Source organism: Protomyctophum parallelum (genome assembly GCF_964188405.1).
Source record: "Protomyctophum parallelum genome assembly, chromosome: 1".
Lineage (NCBI taxonomy): Eukaryota > Metazoa > Chordata > Actinopteri > Myctophiformes > Myctophidae > Protomyctophum > Protomyctophum parallelum.
This window is the reverse complement of record NC_139697.1, coordinates 19,854,214-19,875,524: the sequence shown is the minus strand read 5'-3', so window position 1 is coordinate 19,875,524 and position 21,311 is coordinate 19,854,214. Positions and strand designations below refer to the sequence as shown.

The window sequence follows — 21,311 nt, the reverse complement described above, 5'->3', positions numbered from 1 at the left end:
TCGTCCTGGGCATGACGTTAAACTGTTCCGTTCGAGAGGACCAGCGACCCTCGAATGTAAACAGGTGTTGGGACAGGGACAGGTGTTGTCTTGATGCATCCCGTGATGATGCCACAGGTGTCATTTAGGGCTGTGTCGACCAATTTGGTGTGACGTGATCGGCTCCAGCTTGAGCAGGCATACTCTGCTGTAGAGAAAGACAGGGCCATGGCAGTTGCACGGATTGTTTGTGGGTCTGCGCCCCACTTGGAGTTCACTAGTTTTCACAGGATGTTATTGTGGTTGTTGACCGTGGCTTTTGTGTTCTCCAGGTGTTTTTTGAAGAAGAGTGTCCACTGTCCTGTCCAGTGTAAATCCAAGATACATGGGGTGGGTATGGTTGGAGAGTTTGTGATGCTAAGTTCTTTTTTTGCGTCTCGGTTCCTAAGGTGGAAGCTACATAGTTGGGTTTTTGATGGGTTGGGTTTCAGGTGGTTGTATTGTAGTAGCTTGACATTTCTTGGAGGGCACTTTCAAGGACAGAGCTGGTCGTTTGTGTAGATATTGAAAAGGAGGGGGGTGAGCACGCTACCTTGTGGGAGGCAGTTCTTTTGGGCTTTCCATTTACTCCTCTGGTCATTTAACTGGACATAGAAGCGCCTGTTGTTGAGGAGGCTTTTCCTGACCATTGTGCGGTTTTGGACAGTGTCGTAGGCAGCAGAGAGATCTCTGAATGCTGCTCCAGTTATTTGTTTTCCCTCAAACCCATCCTCAATGTGTTGGGTGAGGTTGAGCTATGTCCAGCACAGGAGCGGCCGGGACGGAAACCAGCTTGGTCTTTAGTCAGCTTGGTATCTATGAGTGGCAACGAGGCGTTGGAGTAGCAGCCTCTCATAGAGCTTGTAGGTGATGCATAGGAGGGAAATGGGTCGGTAGCTCTTTGGGGATAATGGGTCTTTGCCAGGTTTAGGGATTGCAACCACTTTGGCCTTTTTCCAGACAGAAGGGGTGGTTTTCTGTGCTATGCATGTGTTCAGCATCCCCACAAGCCAGGTCTTTCCGTTAGGTCCCAGGTGCTGTATCATTTCTGCCAGTAGGTGTCATTTAGGGCTGTGTCGACCAATTTGGTCTGACGTGATCGTCTCCAGCTTGAGCAGGCATACGCTGCTGTAGAGAAAGACAGGGCCATGGCAGTTGCACGGATTGTTTGTGGGTCTGCACCCCACTTGGAGTTAACTCGCTTTCACAGGATGTTATTGTGGGTGTTGACCGTGGCTTTTGTGTTCTCCAGAGTGTCCTGTCCTGTAACTCCAAGATACATGGGGTGGGTATGGTTGGAGAGTTTGTGACCATCCCAAGTGACGCTCAGTTCTTTTTTCGCGTCTCGGTTCCTCAGGTGGAAGCTGCATAGTTGTGTTTGTGTGTGTCTTTCTTTTTCTGTCTTTCTTTCTTAGGACGGAGATCAAGGTAGACGCCGTTGGAAGGCTCAACACAAGCCGATGCCCCTAGAGATCCATCCCAAAGCTTCTCTCAGGGAGCCCAGCAAGCCAGCTAGCCAGCAAGCCTGCCCAGTCAGCCAACGCAGCCAGTCAGCTCCGCCAGTCAGCCAGTGTAGAAAGTCAGGCTGCCAAGCCAGAGCATATCAGCCCTTGCAGTCAGCCATTGCAGCCATAACAGCCTTGCTCAGTCAGCTCAGCCAGGCCTCTCTCGAGGCCTGGCTCTCTGTCTGCCTGGCCCGGTCTGCCCTGCCCTGCCTTGCAGCAACAGAACCAGCCTTTCTGGCAAGCCAGCCAGCTCAGAATGCGAGCTGAGCAAGCCAGTGCAGCAACAAGCCCAGACTAGGTTACTGCAGCCTTACTGTGCAGCCACAGCCACTCAGCCCAGACCAGCAGGAGCAAGCCAGGCTCCAACCCTTGCAGCGCAGCCTTAGGCCGGATAGTCCCCCTGCCTGCACTTTGTTGCCTTCCTGGCCTGTCTGCCTGCCTAGGCGCCTCGGTCTTCCTGTCTGTCTGCCCTGGCCTGCCGGTCTGAAACTGGTTTAGACTAACTGCGTGCTTGCCAGCTGCACTGGCTTGCTGAGCTCGTATTCTGAGCTGGCTGGCTTGCTAGCAAGGCTGGTTCTGTTGCTGCAAGGCAGGGCGGGGCAGACCGGGCCAGGCAGACAGAGAGCCAGGCCTCGAGAGAGGCCTGGCTGAGCTGTCTGAGCAAGGCTGGTATGGCTACAATGGTTGACTGCAAGGGCTGATGTGCGCTGGTTTGGCAGCCTGACTTTCTACACTAGCTGACTGGCGGAGCTGGCTGGCTGCGTTGGCTGACTGGGCGGGCGTGCTGGCTAGCTGGCTTGCTGGCTTGCTGGGCTCCCTGAGGGAAGCTTTGGGATGGATCTCTAGGGGCATCGGCTTGTGTTGAGCCTTCCAACGGCGTCTACCTTGATCTTCGTCCTAAGAAAGAAAGACAGAAAAAGAAAGACACACACAAACTCAACTATGCAGCTTCCACATGAGGCAGGCAGGCAGGCACGCAGGCAGGCATCAGCTGCCTGCGTGCCTGCGTGCCTGCGTGCCTGCGTGCAGTGTTTTCCAGGCAGCAGAGAGATCTCTGAATGCTGCTCCAGTTATTTGTTTTCCCTCAAACCCATCCTCAATGTCTTGGGTGAGGTTGAGCTCTGTCCAGCACAGGAGCGGCCGGGACGGAAACCAGCTTGGTCTTTAGTCAGCTTGGTGTCTGTGAGTGGCATGAGGCGTTGGAGTAGCAGCCTCTCTTGTAGGTGATGCAGAGGAGGGAAATGTGTCGGTAGTTCTTTGGGGATGATGGGTCTTTGCCAGGTTTGGGGATTTCAACCACTTTGGCCGTTCTCCAGACAGAAGGGATGGTTTTCTGTGCCATGCATCCCCACGAACGAGGTATTTGCGTTAGGTCCCAGGTGCTGTATCATTTCTGCCAGTATGTCATCAATCTGCAGCTGCTTTTCCGGGTTTCAACTTTCCCATTGCAGTTTTGAGTTCTTCTAGGTCGAAGGGTTTGGTTTGAGGGCTGGCTGATTGTGGTTGGTCTGATACCACTGTGCGATGGTATTCTATGTGGGTCGGCGGCGGTGTTGGTTACAACTGTTGGCCACCAGTTGTGATGCAACAGAGTTCGCTGTGACCGTTGTGAATTATGGGTGGCTCCCTGAGGTCCTTGATCCCCATGGGGTCCGACAGTGGTCATTGAAGCGTGCACACACATGCACACATGCACCTACACACGCACAGGCGCTCATGCGTATGCACATCTGGACCTGTAAATGAACAACAACACAAAAACTAAGGCACTGGTGTCAGACTTCTGGTTTACCGGAACGGGGTTCAACTCCCTGCAGTGCCCTGCTCAATGTGTTGTATTTACATGGTTAATTGGTCCATGGTCTCAGGTCATTGAGCGGCGCGCTATAGTGCGCGATTCTTCATCATTGTTGAGGTTTATTTTTTTTAAAGGTGAAAATCAAGGAAAAGCGAAAGGCTATAGTCCATGGTCACGGACTGCATACTGGCCAAGGTCATTTATACTGGTGAAGATCATTTACTAGTCTTATGAAGGTCATTTATACTGGTGAAGATCATTTACTAGTCTTATGAAGGTCATTTATACTGGTCAAGGTCATTTACTAGTCTCATGAAGGTAATTTATACTGCTCAGTCATATACTGGTCACGGTCATTTATACTGGTGAAGGTCATTTATACTGGTCAAGGTCATTTGTACTTGTCAAGGTCATTTATACTGGTCAAGGTCATTTACTAGTCTTATTGAAGGTCATTTATACTGCTCAAGGTCATTGATATTGGTCAAGGTCATTAAGTGGCATGCTATAATGCGCGATTCTTCATCATTGTTCAGGATTTGAAAAAAGGTGAAATCACGGAAAAGCGAAAGGCTATAGTCCATGGTCACGGAGGGCATACTATAGTATGTTGTTTTTCACGATTTCGGAGGATTTGAAAAAAAGGTGAAAATCACGGAAAAGCTAAAAGCTATAGTCCATAGTCTCGGAGGGCATACAAAAATGTGTGGTGCTATACAGGCCGTTCTGGAAAATTTGGGACAGAGGTTCATCGTTGGCATCCAGGGAGTGTGTGTGCAAAATTTGGCATCGACTGGGTTAATGGTGCTGGAGATTAGCTGTTAACAAACTGACGGACACAAACACACACACACACACTCAGAGTGCAAAACATACTCTCTCCCCATGGCTTTGGCCTGGTGCCATACCGTTATTAATTATTGCCTACAATGTCAATTGTGAAATAACTTTACCGTTAAAATGCAAAATTTACATTTCAACGAATGGACCTCGTAAAACAAAACAAAAACTAAGGCACTGGTTGTGGTACTTCTGGTTTACCGGAATGGGGTTCGACTCCCTGCAGTGCTCTGCTCAATGTGTTGTATTTACATGGTTCATTTTTATTTTCTGCTCATTGTGTTGCCTTTTCATAGATGATAACCCCCAGGTTCTTTAATGTGTTTGCACTCCCTACAGTTAGGTTATCAAGACAACCAAGTCTATTTATTTATTATTTCTGTTCACTAGAACTAGAACCAATTACCAAAGTAGGCTTTCTAATGACACAACTCGCCTTTGTTTTGATGTGTAGCAAAAACGTTCTTTTTATTTACGCCAAAGAGTAGAGGCTGGTCTGCATTCATGCGAGCGGGGAAGTTTAGAGTAACATAGCTCTAAATGAAACGCATTAGAGCTAGTATGGACCAGAGCTAGTAGTCATAACACTTCATGGTATATGCATAGTTTATATAGTTTCATTATATAAATATATTAAACAGAGAGGACTGGAGTCAATTGGGTTATAGTATGTTTAACACTAATTTGAAGCTGTCAAAATCTGACAGACTTCTGGCGGCCATGGCCACGCCCACCTTTTGGTAACGCCCACTTTCGGCCACGGCCACAAAAAGGGCCCCCCATGTAATTTGCCAGGCAGGCTCCACTGACCGCACAGCGTGTGCACTGCAGACAGTACGGCTGCGGGAGAGTAACTCAAAGGTAAGGTACACTAGGCTAAAAATCTGCTTTGCATGCAGGCTATTTTGAGCAAAAGGATTTTTTCCTGCTACCAAGGGAAGAAGAAATGATATAATATCATACGGTCTGACTGAGGTGGTTGAGCGTGGGTACTATATATTAGTAGGCTACCGCAGCATCTTTGTATAGGCTACGTGCGTGGCACTGCGTGCTACACGAGACTGGCATGAATCGCATGATGATGCATATACCGATATGCAATATGCACTGGTGTGTTTTAGTTGTCCTGGTTTTAAGTGCTTTAATACGATCAGAGACCACCACCAATTCACCATGCATGCAGCATGCAGTACAACAATGTGCGAACACAGCAGCAAGATTTGTGAGCTGCTGTGACAGCTATCAAGGATATCAAAATGGAACACAACCGTCCACCCCTAAAGACTAATCATTGTGTGTATTCCTACACTATATCTGCATCGAGTGATCTTGGTATACAGTTGATATAGCCAATGCATAGAAATTCATTTATTGGAGATGATTCCGACTTTCAGATCTACATACATTTTGTTTTGATTGTGTATTGATTTCTTCCACTTTTTTGCTTTGGCAATGGCAATGTAAACACGTCGTTTTCTCATGCCAATAAGCATGCCCAATTAATGACAAGCATGCGGACGCATTAAGGTCCATGAGTGATAATGTGAATTAATGTGTAATTAATCCTGTGGTGTTGGTATTGTTTTTGATGAAGCTGTTTACTGTACACGGCTAGCTACTATCATGTTTTGACTCCTGGCAAATTCCCCCATAATGCAGCTTCTAATTCTGGTACAGGGCACAGCTGAGAGGGGCGTGTTGGCGCACGGCTGTAATTACAGTGGTGGATGCATCGCATCTGCTCTGCTGCGCGCGGCGTGTGTGTGTGTGTGTGTGTGTGTGTGTGTGTGTGTGTGTGTGTGTGTGTGTGTGTGTGTGTGTGTGTGTGTGTGTGTGTGTGTGTGTGTGTGTGTGTGTGTGTGTGTGCGCGCGCGCGCGCATGCACACGTGTAGCCTGGAGGTGTGTGTGTGTGTGTGTGGACAGTGGGCTCCAGCAAGTTTATATTGTCCAAGGCGGGGTAGGGAGAGAGAGAGAGGGGGGGGGGGGAGATAGAGAGAAGCGTGGGGAGATAGAGAGAGAGAGAGAGAAAGAGGGGGAGAGAGATAGATAGAGAGAGGCACAGACAGACAAACAAACTGACAGACAAGGCAGTCGCTTTAAGGAGATTAGAACAGAAGCGTTCCTCACTTCCTCATACACTCACTGTAGCGTGTAGTGTTGTAGTAGGCTACTATAGGGTGTAAGGAAAGAGGATACCCATTACCCACACCCACCACCCACCCACCGGTCATATAGTGACTGCAGGCTGCACATGCATGCAACAGCAACAGGGCAACCAGAGTGAACAGGTTGAGTGACAGCTCCTCTGTGTGTGTGTGTGTGTGTGTGTGTGTGTGTGTGTGTGTGTGTGTGTGTGTGTGTGTGTGTGTGTCTGTGTGTGTGTGTGTGTGTGTTCCGAGCAGGAGGCAGAATGAAGCAGATACAGAGCGCGGTGACCGTCCACATGTTCCTGTGCTCGGCGTGGGCCTTCTCCCACCCGTCCGTCATGGACACCTTCCTCGCTGCTCGCTTGGGTAAGGTTCCGTTACTATTCCCAATTCAATTCGGTTCAATTAAATGCAATGAAATTGTATTTTAGCCGGCTAAACATGATGCAAAATCACGACAGAAGTTATACAGGACTATACATTATCATGCAGGACCTTTTTGAGGGGCGCTATTAGCCCCTCCTATGCCCAGCTTTGTGTGTGTGTGTGTGTGTGTGTGTGTGTGTGTGAAGCGTGAAGCGATGCTTTGATTGGCTGGGCCACGGGAATTGAGGATAAAAAAGTGAGGACAGAAAAGTGAGGACGCCAAAAGCGATTGGCCCGGAATGTGATGATGTATGATGATAAGCACGCCGCGCCCCGCACACACACGTGTGTGCATATGTGTGTGTGTGTGTGCATGTGTGTGTGTGTGTGCATACTCACAGCAGAGCAGATGCGATGCATCCACACACACACACACACACACACACACACACACACACACCTTTGGATGACGGCGTGCAGACTAAAGTGATGCGTGTTGTGATCGCTCTGTCTGGCAGCTCTGGGGATGGAAGATGATCCGCTGAGGTTTGATCCCTGTTGTCTCGCGTCACCTCCTCCTCCTCCGCTGTTCCCTCCACCTCCGCAGCTGTGGACACACGGGGATGCTGTAGGCACACACACACACGCACACACACACACACACACACGCACGCACGTGCACGCATGCACGGACACACACATACAGTATGGGCAAGTCATTGTAAGTCTCTACACCGGCATTTGTTAACTACTTAAACTATTCATTGACTGGGGTTCCCTCAGGAATACAGTCAGCGTGGCATTCCTAAAGTAACCTAAGTAAACGGGTTACACCGGCCTATAACCTTATTCCTAACCTTAACCTCAGAAAAACTATGCCTAAACCTAACCATATACTGTACCTACACTTAACCACAGTAAAACTATGCCTAAACCTAACCCTATTCCTAAACTTAACCCCAGTAAAACTATGCCTAAACTATTCCTAAACTTAACCACAGTAAAACTATGCCTAAACTTAACCCTATACCTAAACTTAACCACAGTAAAACTATGCCTAAACCTAACCCTATACCTAAACTTAACCCCAGTAAAACTATGCCTAAACCTAACCCTATACCTAAACTTAACCACAGTAAAACTATGCCTAAACTTAACCCTATACCTAAACTTAACCACAGTAAAACTATGCCTAAACTTAACCCTATACCTAAACTTAACCACAGTAAAACTATGCCTAAACCTAACCCTATACCTAAACTTAACCCCAGTAAAACTATGCCTAAACCTAACCCTATACCTAAACTTAACCACAGTAAAACTATGCCTAAACTTAACCCTATACCTAAACTTAACCACAGTAAAACTATGCCTAAACCTAACCCTATACCTAAACTCAACCACAGTAAAACTATGCCTAAACCTAACCCTATACCTAAACTTAACCCCAGTAAAACTATGCCTAAACCTAACCCTATACCTAAACTTAACCACAGTAAAACTATGCCTAAACTTAACCCTATACCTAAACTTAACCACAGTAAAAATATGCCTAAACCTAACCCTATTCCTAAACTTAACCACAGTAAAATTATGCCTAAACTTAACCCTATACCTAAACTTAACCACAGTAAAACTATGCCTAAACCTAACCCTATACCTAAACTTAACCCCAGTAAAACTATGCCTAAACCTAACCCTATACCTAAACTTAACCACTGTAAAACTATGCCTAAACCTAACCCTATACCTAAACTTAACCCCAGTAAAACTATGCCTAAACCTAACCCTATACCTAAACTTAACCACTGTAAAACTATGCCTAAACCTAACCCTATACCTAAACTTAACCCCGGTAAAACTATGCCTAAACTTAACCCTATACCTAAACTTATTCTCAGTAAAACAAAATAAAGAATACAAGAACCGCCGCACCGAGCTGTCGAAGGGAAGAATGGAGGGCGAGATGGATTATGAGCGACGGTACCTGATACCTCCCACCACACCAAATCTCTTTTCAACGAAGAGATTTCGTTGAAAAGAGTGCAGACACTCTGCACTTGTCATAGCTGGACATGGTTAATGGACCCATTTAATTTAGGTCTCTATGACTGTGTGTATATCTTTGAGTGGTGCTAACCCCTCCTAGGTTCAGCTTTGAGGGTTTGTGTCAACACAAACATTGAAGACAAAGTGTGTAAACATAAACATTGAAGACAAAAGTGAGGACGCAAATTGTGATTGGCCAGAATGAGATGATGCATGTATGATGTATGATGATAAGTGCGCCCCTCACTTCACGTGATTTGAGGGGCGCTAGAGTCCAGCTTTTAGTGTGTGTGCACAAGCTGAAACACAAACATCAAATTCCCACACAAACACAACACAAACATTGAAGACGAAGGTGAGGACGCAAATTCTGATTGGCCCGGAATGAGATGATGTATGATGATAAGAGGTGCTCTTATCATCATCTTATCATCCTCACTTCAAACGAGTGTGATCTTTGTATTTACTATTGACCCAATTCTGAACCTTGGCCTGAACTGTGCCCCTATTCTGTGCTATGGAGTTATTTACTGGAGGTTGTTGTTATGTTGATGCTGTCTGGTTAAAGGGAGAGTACAGCCTGCTGGAACCTGGCGTTGTCGTGGAAGTGGAGGTGGAGGTGGAGGTGGAGGAGCAGACGCATACACCCGTGACATCGCTGGGCTGTTCCCCTGGACCACCAGGTCCTGCCGGACCCGAGGGTCCAGAGGTAAGCCCAAAGACCCCACCTCAGGATGAAAGAACATTATTTTTAATATATTGTCACGGTTCAAGTCAGGAGAGCTTGTAGGACCCAAATGCAGCAGGAGAGGAGACAGGGGCACCGAGGCAGAGCAGGTCGGTTCAAAATGTTTAATAACTAAAAAAATAGAAATACAAACGAAAAGACTGGAAGCACACTACAGTAGGTGTCAAGACAAGAGACACGTAGCATACCACAATGAACTAGCAAGGAAACACCGAGGGGAGTATAAATACACAAGGACATAGGTGAACTCAACTGATAATCAACACAGGGATTGGCTAGGAGACTTAACAGGACACATGTGGAGAAAACTAGACTAATCACAAGGTTAGGCAAGTCAGGAAACAGCAGGCAAAACAGGAAACACTAGGACATCACTACAAAATAATAGTATACAACAGACAGAGTATACAGATCATGACACACAGGTATATGGACCGAATGATCCGTTCCCTGAAGAAGGCTTCACAGCCGAAATGTTGGTTTTCTGTCTGACCCTGCATCCTAAATAAGATATTGGCACTTGCCACTTGGGCTATCAGTGTGTTTTTGTTTCTTGTTGTTCTTTCTTGTTGTTCAAAGATTCCCTCTACGGTACAGTATATAGACTGATACTCTCACATTGGTTTGATTTCCTTGTTATACTCAAGCCATGCATCGATGCACACAACGTAAAGGGACAAAAGTGTCTTGAGATTTAAATTTGAGACGCTGAGAAGTTTTTCTTTAACTTTTTTGAGTATTCAACGTGTCCTTGCTTTGGACGATGATCCTACCTTATCGATTTCATTTGACCCTGCCTTTATCAGATTATGCAATCAGTGTAATATTAGCATCTATTAGACGGCAGATATGGGGATATTGTTAAGTGTGTCTATAAATGAAAACAGTTAAACTGTTTAGCATTGATCTGTCTATACAAGCCGAGTGCTCAGTGGGGAATGTGAGCTGTGTGTATAAATTGGGTTTCATTTTTCAGGGTCATACCGGATTGCCTGGCATAACAGGACCGAAAGGGGAGAAGGTTTGTGTGTGTGTGTGTGTGTGTGTGTGTGTGTGTGTGTGTGTGTGTGTGTGTGTGTGTGTGTGTGTGTGTGTGTGTGTGTGTGTGTGTGTGTGTGTGTGTGTGTGTGTGTGTGTGTGTGTGTGTGTGTGTGTGTGTGTGTGTGTGTGTGTGTGTGTGTGCGTGTATGAATCTATGTCTGTGTGCGTGCATCACACTGCAATTGCTTATGCGCATGCATCTCTCTTTACCTCTACATCTCTCTCTCTCTGTGCGTGTGTGTGTGTGTGTGTGTGTGTGTGTGTGTGTGTGTGTGTACTTGTTTGCTTCTCTCTTGTGATACGCCTCCATTATATCAGAAAATAAATTATGTTTGTGTCCTTGTCTGCCTTGGGCTCTAATGAGCGTGTGTCTCCTCTCTCCTCGTTTGTCCTCCGTCTAGGGAGAAATTGGACGTCCAGGGTTAAAGGTGAGCCACCCTTCCCTCCCTTTCTCACTCCCCTGCGCTCATCCCTTTTCGTCCTCACTTGTCCCCTCGCTCCTTGTCCTTCGTTTAATGGGATCCGCACTATCTCTACCCCCTCCTCCATCCGCCATTCACTGCCTGTTGTTCGTTCGGATGTGTTCTGATTGTTGATGTGATGAAGATTTTACACTTCATCATCAAACATTTCACACCTATACGTACTAAAGTCAGATTGTTAAGCATCCTCGACCGTCGGTGCACCCTTCTCCACTCTCATTCCTTCTTTCTAAACAGTCTCTTACCCCTACACGGCAAGATCCCGATGGCTAAAGTGATCCTTACAACGTTGAATTCATATCACTCTTTATTATACCCTTCTCATCTGCCTCCATCTTCCCTACCATTTCTCCTCTGTTGGTCCTCTCAACTCTACCACCATCTCTTTTGGACTCCGTACGTCCGCTGCTGTGCTGTTGAACACAGAGCCAATCTGCAAACTCACAACGCATCAATGCCGCGATGCGTTGAGAGCTTGCAGATCTCCGCTTCTGAGCGCGCAGCGCCGGTGCGCAACTACTGTAAGTATAAATCAGTTACCATCTCATCCCGACCCCCTCCTATTCCCTCTCATATGCTTCCTTTCTCTCCTCATCCCCCCTCCCTCCTCTCTCCTTTTTGGCCTAGATCCATTAGCCCTCCCCATGTTACGATGCAGCCCTGCTGATCGGGTCCGTCCAGTACTGCACCACTCTAATCTTCCTAAGTGCTTCGGCTCTCCCCGTGATAAATCACTCTCTGCACAGCAAGCAAGGGTCCGCTGGCTCTGGACGCCACTGCTCCTTTGAAAGGCAGCTAAATGAGAGCATGGAATGGCTACTTCTGCAGGTGTATCTAAGAGGCTGACTGCGCGGTTAGCGGTAACTGTGCTGCGTATGTGGATCTTCTCATTCCAACGGGTTAGGGGGAGTCCGAATAACACCTGTATCCTACAGTATAGGCTGTCTCTTCTGGTCTCTCTTTAGAAGCTTTAATGTTCGCATGCTGGAGTCAGAAATTAGGACGGAACATCGCCGTTCTGATCAAAACCACGGACAGCGCCGTAGATTCAGAGATAATAGCAAGATTTGTCGGCCGTAAACAGGAAAGTGAATGGCTGCGTGCGCGGCTAATCAGCTCCGGGACGGACGAGCAAGGCGTCGCCTAGCAACGGCCGCCAACAAAAAAATTATTTTTAGCGACCGCGTTTTATACCAATAACATGGACCTAAAGACGTGTCCACACGTCCTGGGAATAATAAGTGTTAAAGGATGTGATGTTGGTTAAAGCAATAAGCTCCACCAGGCCATGGTGATTTTAGAACAGCTGAGGGGCACTGTTAGGCCCGACGCACGGTTGCCAAATATGGCAACATGAAAAACATACGTAGATGTATATCCCAAGTAAAATGTACCCCAAAGTTTTTAACAACAATTTGACTGCAAGTAAACATTTCTACAAGAAAGTAGTACCTGGATGCAGTCACTCCACAAACAAACACGTCATTAATGCTGACACACATGTGGTCACGGTTGTGTGTTATAAAGCAGGTGTGTGTTTATAAATGGATTCGAACGCAGCTCAGCCAACTATAAACAAGGTCCGGAAGTGGCTGAATTATTTATAATAGACAGGTGATGATATTGACACTTATTATTAGTATTACAGGAGGACATAATAATGTTGATTAGACATATTACAGGAGGTGATATTGACGTTAATATAAGACATACGTTGTTGTTGTAATGTATGTATGCAAGACGAAATTGGTCAGTTTTGTGATACCAGCATTCCTAAGACCTCTGGAGGTGTCGTGAGACTAACGCAAGAAGATATGCACACTTGACAAACATGGTGCTCGCTCACTAGGGCTGTGAATCTTTGGGTGTCCCACAATTTGATTCGATTCCGATTATTGGGGTCACGATTCGATTCAAACTCGATTCAATACTACAATGCAATACAGCTGCGCTGATCTGAAGTGACTAGTGCTGACTACAGTGACTTGAAAATGACTGAAGTCATGATGTTTACCGTGATTAGAGTATGCTTTACATTTCATATCACAAACGCCACGTAGTGAAAACTGTAACTGTAAGCAGAAAACAAGATTGATTTTTGGAAATTATGAATCGATTTTGAATCGTTCATAACGGGAATCGATTTTTTTGTTACACCCCTATCGCTCACCATCCTCATTCCTCCACTGACATCTAAACAAGATTATTATGCCCATGCTACATTTAACAACACAATGGATAGTAACATCATATACGATGTAGCGGTAAATTGCGCGGCTTCTTCTCATTGGCTACTGTGTCGCCATATAGGGTCGCACCGGAGCGCCAGGTCTCCCAGGGAAACAAGGACTGCCCGGATGGCCTGGATCAGATGGACCAAAAGTGAGTTTTTATGTATTTATAAAAACATATATATAAATTAATCTAGTTAAATTTTAATTTTATTTGACCACTTATGGCCTATATACTAAAATAGCAAATCTGCAAGCTCACGATGGATCACATCGCGTCAGTTGTGAAAATTTTGAAACTTTTGAAATTTCAGTACAATTCTGCACATCCCTAATTCACAAATAGGGATGCTAATTCACAGAGACAGGAAGGGGGATTACTTACTTGTGTGGCACTTAATAAGACCAGTGTGTGTCCATTGGAAACCTCGTATGAATCTAATCTCAGGTCAGAACTGAATTTCACACTTTTACTTTATTCAGGGAGACAAAGGAGACCCAGGACTCATGGGATTACCTGGGTTGAGAGGACCACCAGGGACAAAGGTTAGCATAACACACACACGACATGCACGCACGCACACACGCACACACACACACACACACACACACACACACACACACACACACACACACACACACACACACACACACACACACAAAAGTCTAGATGAAGCGATACATCACTGTTTTAATGATTGTTCCGAATGACATATATTTTGTTTTATTCTTCTCGTCAGGGTTTGCCCGGCTACAAGGGAGATAAAGTAAGCTTATGGTGGTATGTATGGGGTGTTAAGTCATAATTATCGCCAACTTTCTGACCTTTTGGTTGACCTTTTCAATCCCTTTCCCCCTCTTCATTCTTGAAAGGGAGGGCGGGGTGACCTCGGACTACCGGGACCAAAGGGGGATAAGGTTGGTGCAGGTGTTTTTCTGTAAAAAAACAAAAGTTGTGCGAGTTCATTAGAGAATTCCTGGATTGTGTATACCATACATGGTCTGGCATGTGGCCCGGCCGCGGGCCACATGCCTTCACTTAATGCGGCCCACAGGTTAATATCGCAATACTGATATAGAATTGATTTCAGCTGTTTCCAAACATGACCTGCATCTATATTAGGAGCTTAAATGTAAATGTTATTGTAATTTTGTATGTCCAATGTATTTGTATCTACGTTCATAAAGTGAACATATAGGCTAAGTATAACTAAATGCATTTAAAATTAAATAAAAATACTTTTCATTCCTATTCAAAAATAGCAGAATAGAATTAGAAGTAGAAAGAATTTCTATATAAAATCTACAAGCTCAAAAGCTTTGAAGATTGGCTATTTTTGCTACAACAGTAATATGCAATGTGACCCTCTGGAGTGAGTGTGGAACTATAGTGGCCCTCTCCATCGTCAAAGTTGCCCACCCTTGATATAGACTTTCCATCTCTCTCTCTCTCTCTCGCTCTCTCTCTCTCTGCTTTATTCAGGGGTCCATTGGTCTTCCTGGGATGCTTGGACAGAAGGTAGGTGTCGTTAATTCATGTTATTTGTTTTGAATGAGCTTTAAAACCAGCATCTGTGTGTTACTTGATAGTGTAAGTGAAATTCATGTATCATGTCATTTCATGTCATTTTGATATTGATTTAATTGATGAGGGATTGTCACGGTTTCCCATCCTCTCCCAGGGTGAGATGGGGCCAAAGGGAGAGCCAGGTGTCTCGGGAAAGAGAGGGCCAACTGGACGACCGGGAAAACGAGGAAAACAGGTGAATGCTCGCGTGTCTGTGGTTGTGCGCAAAGGTGTGTGTGTGTGTGTGTGTGTCGGGGGGGTGGGGGCTTTCACATTCCACAGTTCCTGGCACGGCCCTCTTTCACCCACTGGCATCAATTAACCCCAATCCCAGCACTAAACGACTCCTGAGAAGAGCAGACTGCCAAACAGGCTAATTCAGTCACACAGCCTTTTGACTCCCTGCGCTAACTATAGACCTCCACAGGAGAAGAGGGCTCTCCCAGAGTCTTAGATCCTCTAAGAATACACACACGCGCTCGCACGCACAGTCGCGCACACACACACACACACGCACACGCATCCCAGATATGCACAAGTGGCAGCGCCACACAAGTCTACGTCACGTTTTGTGTGTGTTTGTGTGTGTTTGTGTGTGTGTGTGTGTGTGTGTGTGTGTGTGTGTGTGTGTGTGTGTGTGTGTGTGTGTGTGCGCGTGTGCGTGTGCGTGCGTGTGTGTGTGTTTTGTACAGGGCACGAAAGGCCACACTGGATCCACCGGGGCCATGGGTCCTACTGGACAAGCAGGGCCAACTGGGCACCCTGGCCCCCCCGGTCTGCCTGCCTCAGGTAACACACACACACGCACACACACACACGCAAGCACGCACGTTGCACACGCAGCTGCAAACCCTTGCCCAAACTGTGACCAGATTAAGATCCTAAACTCCCCTCTATTGGAAAGCCATTGCAGCAGCCTTGCCCACCAGAAGCTGCATAGACACATGATTGTGAGCAAATATACTGCCAGCTTAGTACCACATTATTACACACAACCAAAATGTTACACATTGATTTGATACTCAGTGTGTTGTTATAATTTATTCCCTAATAGGCCGTAATATCAACAGGTGATCACCTATAACACAGTGGTTTTCAGCCCTTTTTATTTATTCAGCTTTTGAGCCACGGACCACCATTAGATGAGATTTAGCTTCTCAGACCCAAGACTGGGAAGTTGTTAGTTGTCGTTAGATAAGATTTTGTCTACAATTCCATGCTTTTGGCAAACGTTGATGAGAATAACAATTCTTCTATACATTGTGTAGACAACTGGCTGTCCCCGGACCACTGGTTGAAAACCACTGATCTTTTACAGTTATATTAGAGTATTTTTGTTTGTGTGTGTGTGTGTGTGTGTGTGTGTGCGTGCGTGCACGTTTGTGCGCCCCGCAGGTCTCTACCTGGTCGGGGAGAAGGGAGAGAAGGGTGTGTCCGGACCGCCTGGACGCTGTGACTGTGAGTTCATTCCTGGGGGCGATAGCGCCCCCTATGGAAGCATCACTCAACGGGGCAACAACAACAAAGTGCCTGCAGTAAGACCTCAGCCACACAAAGCACATAAAACATAACTAACATGTCGTTGCTGTCAGGCTGAATCCTTGTCCTCCATATTTCAACTTTTTAGGTTTTGTTTTGTAAATGAATATGCCATACTACTTCATCATACAAGAGGGTTGTGCAAAAGTAGCAAAAATAGCTGATCTACAAGCTCACATTTGCGACAACTAGCTTGCGACAAGCTCTTAGATCTTAGATCTTTTTAGCTATTTTTGAAACAATTTTGAAAAGTCAAACTTGTTCAGTGTGTGAGCTAAAGAAAAGTATTAACAAGAATCTAAATATATCTAAATAACTACATTGGAGACATTGCAACATCCATTTTTCTTTGTTACCATTAAAAGTAATGGTTTTGGACATACAAGGTTTCTATCCGTACTGCAACGACATATGGGTGTTAAAGATATTCTATCTATATGTTCGAAACTCTACATTTAATCGCATTGGCTGAGACAATTCTATTATCACAGATCGGATATAAATGTCATCCCCATCCAGTGTTTTGAACTACCCAGGATCCAAATCTGATCCACTCAAATGGGATGGAATGTTTTGGATACTGAAATTGCAAACGACACTTTGACTAAGTAAATTAAAGCAAGCTTATAACCTCCATGAGAGTAGGCTGGGCATATAGTGTGTGTGTGTGTGTGTGTGTGTGTGTGTGTGTGTGTGTGTGTGTGTGTGTGTGTGTGTGTGTGTGTGCGTGCATGTGTAGATATTTGTGGTGAGCAGCGAGGAGGAGTTGGACCAGCTGCAAACAGACAATGCCATTGCATTCAGAAAGGACCAGCGGTCCCTTTACTTCAAAGATAAAGATGGATGGAAGCCCATACAGGTATATGGCTAACTCGGCTTCTAACCAAAGAAACACAGTCAACGAGCGCACCTAGCATGTGAACAAAGTAAAATGTTGTATTCAGTGCAATATTATGAATAGATTCTATAAAACAGTCATCATATTTTGTTGTCTAGTTTGTCGACTCTAGATTCATATTTCCATATTTCTGGTCCCTGTGCTGAAACTAGATGTCAAAAATTCCTTATAAGAACAATACAATTGATTGTAATTCTAATCACCCCACTTATCAAACCACAAGATATCCAGTAAACCACTGCCTGTGTTCTGTTAACGTAGCCATTCCAGCCATTCCAGTCCACAGAGAAGGTTCCAGAGAGAGTGGGAGTGTGCGGGGACGGGAAGGTCCAGGCCCAGGAAGAGTGTGACGACGGCAACAAGATTGTTACAGATACTTGTCTCAGTGAGTTCCAGTTTATATCACAGACTTACTGGTGGCAAAACCAAATGTAAGACCTCTCAGGTCCTCTGACAAAGGCCTCCTGAATATTCCTGTGACAAAACTGAAAACCAAGGGGAACCGGGCCTTTGCAGTGGTTTTTGCTCCCACACTGTGGAACGCCCTACCTACCCCTTTCAATTAAAAATGCAGAGTCTGTTGAAGGTTTCAAAGTCTTGTTAAAAACTCACTTATTTAGATTACATTTTATCTTGCAAACTTTTATTTTGACCATCATTGTTGTCAATGTATGTCTCTGCTCTTATTCTTTGTTGTGTTTGCTCCTTTGTGCCTTGTTTTAACTTGATTGTTTATCTTGTTGTTTTTACTGTACAGCACTTTGTAACTTTGTTTTGAAAAGTGCTCTATAAATAAAATGTACTTACTTACTTACTTACTTACTTACTTACTTACTTACTTGACATGTCAACAAAATACCTCTTCAGTCTGACATGTCAACAAAATACCTCTTCAGTCTGACCTTATTGTATGCTGGAACACCAGCATACAATAAGGTCAGACTGAAGAGGTATTTTGTCCATCAGTTGACTTTGAGGCTTAATCAGGATTTTGGCCAGGACTAGATTGAGCTGTGCTGAAGCATGCTGAATCTAACAAAGAACACCATGATATTTGAATACATATTATGTATCCAAACCCAGCCAGACTTGTCTAAAGTACCATAAAGCCAATCTAGCCTACAGTTAGACATTACACACCACACTTACAAACCTACAAACAAACCACCTTGCACACAGTCTTTATTGTCTCTAGGCTTGTCAGCCAGACCAGACTCAGTCGGAAACCACAGGTGAGTTCACTCATGGCACATGGGGCATGGCAGAAGGCCACAGGAGAGAACTCATCATGGACAAACCGGTGAAGAGGGGAGTGGAGGGGCAGAGGCCGCGACCATGTTAGTCGTATATACTGTACGTATATAAACTGTAAATGTCAGAAATGGATAGTATTATGAAAAGAGATACCACCCAAGCCTACTACAGACCTTCCACATCTTTCTACCGAGGTTGTGACTAAGCACAGCAAGACCCTGGCCACATCTTCATTAATCTTGCCCTTTGTGTCAACCTGTCTCACACCTACCTCTCAACTCAATTAAATTAGCAGAAAAAAGTGCTGCATTGGCGCCGACGTAAGATGCAGGCGTGCCAAGGCAATTAGTAATTAGTCTTTCTACAGTATACTCTCTCATCCCTCTGATCTCTAAATCTCCTTCCCCTCTATCCCTCCAGATTGTAAATGGGCGTTCTGTGGAGATGGCTATAGGCACGCCGGCATGGAAGAGTGTGATGGCAAGGACTTTGGTTACCAGACCTGCAAATCATATCTACCTGGGTGCGTACACTGTCTCTGACACAATGCAAATACACATAAACAAGTATTATTTTTTTTTACCCAAAAATATTCGGGTATTGACTTCCTGGGCCTAGTGGCAACCTGCACAAGAAATATGGTGCTGATGACTACAGTGTAGTGGTGTCTCTGGTAATCGGAAGGTTTCCAGTTTGCTCCCTGGAACACCCAGTCTGTCAAAGTGTGTCAAAGAGTCCCTGAGCAAGACAGTTAACCAACTGCTCCTGGGGGCGCCGTATTAAATGGCACATCCCCACTGCTTCAGGAGGATGGGTTGAAGAATGCAATTCAGTTTAATTTCAATTACATGTTAGTAATGCCAAAACACAAGTTGTCTCAAGACACAAAACAATATAGAGCAAAGACCCTGACATTACAGTGGTGTATCTGTAGCCGCGTAACTAGACGTCAGTAGGCCCCCCACCAGCACCAGCAGGCTGGTCAGCGGGGGTTTATTTATTTTACCAACGGAACGGGTGGGCCGCAGCCGTGTGCCTCAAATGCCTCTGGGCCCCAAAAACGCAGTTGCGTTGTCTACGTAGCGCTAGTGACCAGTGTTGTTTTCGTCGACTAAAACTAAGACGAAAAATGTTCGTTGACTACCTTTTACACTGAAGAAAACTAAATGGAAACTAAATTAAAACTATGCTATGGTGACTAAAACTAAGACTAAATATACTGACAATTAGCAGATCTACAAGCTCACAACGCGTCGCAGCGCGTTGTGAGCTTGTAGATCGGCTATTTTCAGCAAGTGTAAAATAAGGCATTATGACGGCAACAAGGCCCGCAAAAATACATTTTAGTCGACTAAATCAACTGTAGATTTAGTCGACTAAAATCGTATGACATTTAGTCGACTAAAACTAGACTAAACACTAGAACATTCCAGGTGACTAAAATGTGACTAAAACTAAGTGAAAACTATTCAAGAGACTGTGACTAAAACTAAAATAGAAATTTGCTGCCAAAAACAACACTGTGTCTGTGTGAGTGAAAATGTGAAAGCAATGACGGCGTCTGTTTTCCTCAGGTCCTTTGGGCAGCTCCGATGCACCGACTCTTGCCTCATCGACTCCACCGGTTGCAAGTACTACACCTGAGCATTCTGACCTGAGATCAGATTCCAAAAAATGTCTTCTACATCCTGACAGTTTTCCATTCTGACCTGAGATCAGATTTAAAAAAAAAAGTCTTCTATGTCAGTCGCTCTTCGATTTTTCAAAAATAGCAGACCTACAAGCTCGTAGCGCGCCACTCGGTGGCGCGCTATGAGCTTGTAGATCTGCTATTTTTCAATAGCTAAAGCATAACATGATGCTAACACCAAAATGGGTTCCCGTTCAGAATGGGTTAAGGTGTGCTGAAGCTCACCCCCCCCCCCCCCCAAAACAAAACAAAAACATAACATAACTGATGGACTGTTAAAAGGAATCTCCTGTGTTCTGAGCCACCAATAATCACAGAGAATGAACTTTGAGTGACACCTATATATAGCTGTGGAGGTTGAACACCTCTACTGGGGGCTCAGGAAATGAATTTATGGATAATTTTATCTGCTGGCTGACTGTACTCATGGCTGCAGCACAGTTATGGGCACCGGTATAGCCATTTGGCCAATACCTAATATGGCTCTATGAAATACCGGTTGCACTGCACCAACTGTGATGATGACTTGCTGACTGTTACGTTCAGAAATGGACTGTGTTCTCATAACTCCCACTGTAGTGAGAAGGACACTTAAAGTGGCTCATTTTCCAAAGAGGCTGTGACATTTATTATGCAAATAAGAAGTTTGTAAATGTTTTATTTCCGTGTGATGTATTAAATGTATATGACGGTTTATTTACGATGGCAATAAAAATAGAGATAAAATAGCATGTGAATAATGTGCTGTGGTGCTGGGAGCACACGAAAAGCGAACTGCTTTCGATTGTTGCCCGCGTCTGGGATGCTGTAAGATTTCGCTTCTCTGCAGTGTGGCTTAATTGTTGTGTTAGCCATGTGTGTATATCTTGCGAACTGAATGTAGTAAATCTCCACTAGCAGCCAGAGTGAAATGCATGTTACAGTATATTATAGTAGCATTGCAAAAAAAGAAAAGAAAAAGAGCATCATTTGTGATTGTTGCAGTAGCATGAAGATCAATTCCCGTCCACTTACTGTAACACTCTAAGACCCGCATTAATTTCTACTTGCAAAAAATTGATTTCAACCTTACTACTACTTTGTACTACTAGAACTAAGACTAAAAAAATATGTTAAATTTTTTTTTTTAAATAAAGT

General features: G+C 45.0%; 2 protein-coding genes across 3 annotated transcripts in view; one reads left to right on the top strand and one right to left on the bottom strand.

Annotated features, from left to right (window-relative positions):
* The window catches only part of LOC310867021 (cytochrome c-like), a 453,272-nt gene that overhangs the window by 421,417 nt on the left and 10,544 nt on the right, over positions 1–21,311 (bottom strand). The gene's annotated exons all lie outside the window — the stretch shown is intronic.
* LOC310866966 (uncharacterized protein) lies at positions 4,972–21,291 on the top strand. 2 transcript variants are annotated; one of them, XM_083776760.1, is made up of 18 exons: positions 4,972–5,022; positions 6,565–6,675; positions 7,194–7,303; positions 9,293–9,433; positions 10,449–10,493; positions 10,915–10,941; positions 13,306–13,377; positions 13,710–13,772; positions 13,967–13,993; positions 14,100–14,144; positions 14,710–14,745; positions 14,909–14,989; positions 15,486–15,582; positions 16,189–16,328; positions 17,072–17,191; positions 17,492–17,615; positions 18,905–19,007; positions 20,059–21,291. In XM_083776760.1, exons 2-18 carry the CDS (start codon positions 6,573–6,575, stop codon positions 20,126–20,128), a joined length of 1,404 nt encoding a protein of 467 aa, XP_083632886.1. In that variant the 5' UTR covers positions 4,972–5,022; positions 6,565–6,572; the 3' UTR covers positions 20,129–21,291. The 2 variants fall into 2 exon arrangements, with proteins under 2 accessions (XP_083632886.1, XP_083632887.1); XM_083776761.1 differs by lacking the exon at positions 6,565–6,675 and having other exon boundaries at positions 5,006–5,022.

What these genes read in the sequence shown, in the direction of transcription:
- LOC310866966 (XM_083776760.1), top strand. Translation starts at nt 6,573, where the DNA reads ATGAAGCAGATACAGAGCGCGGTGACCGTCCACATGTTCCTGTGCTCG. An exon ending in CCGGACCCGAGGGTCCAGAG is followed by an intron (nt 9,434 to 10,448) that starts GTAAGCCCAAAG and finishes TTCATTTTTCAG; the next exon opens with GGTCATACCGGATTGCCTGG. An exon ending in TGTTACAGATACTTGTCTCA is followed by an intron (nt 17,616 to 18,904) that starts GTGAGTTCCAGT and finishes CTATCCCTCCAG; the next exon opens with ATTGTAAATGGGCGTTCTGT.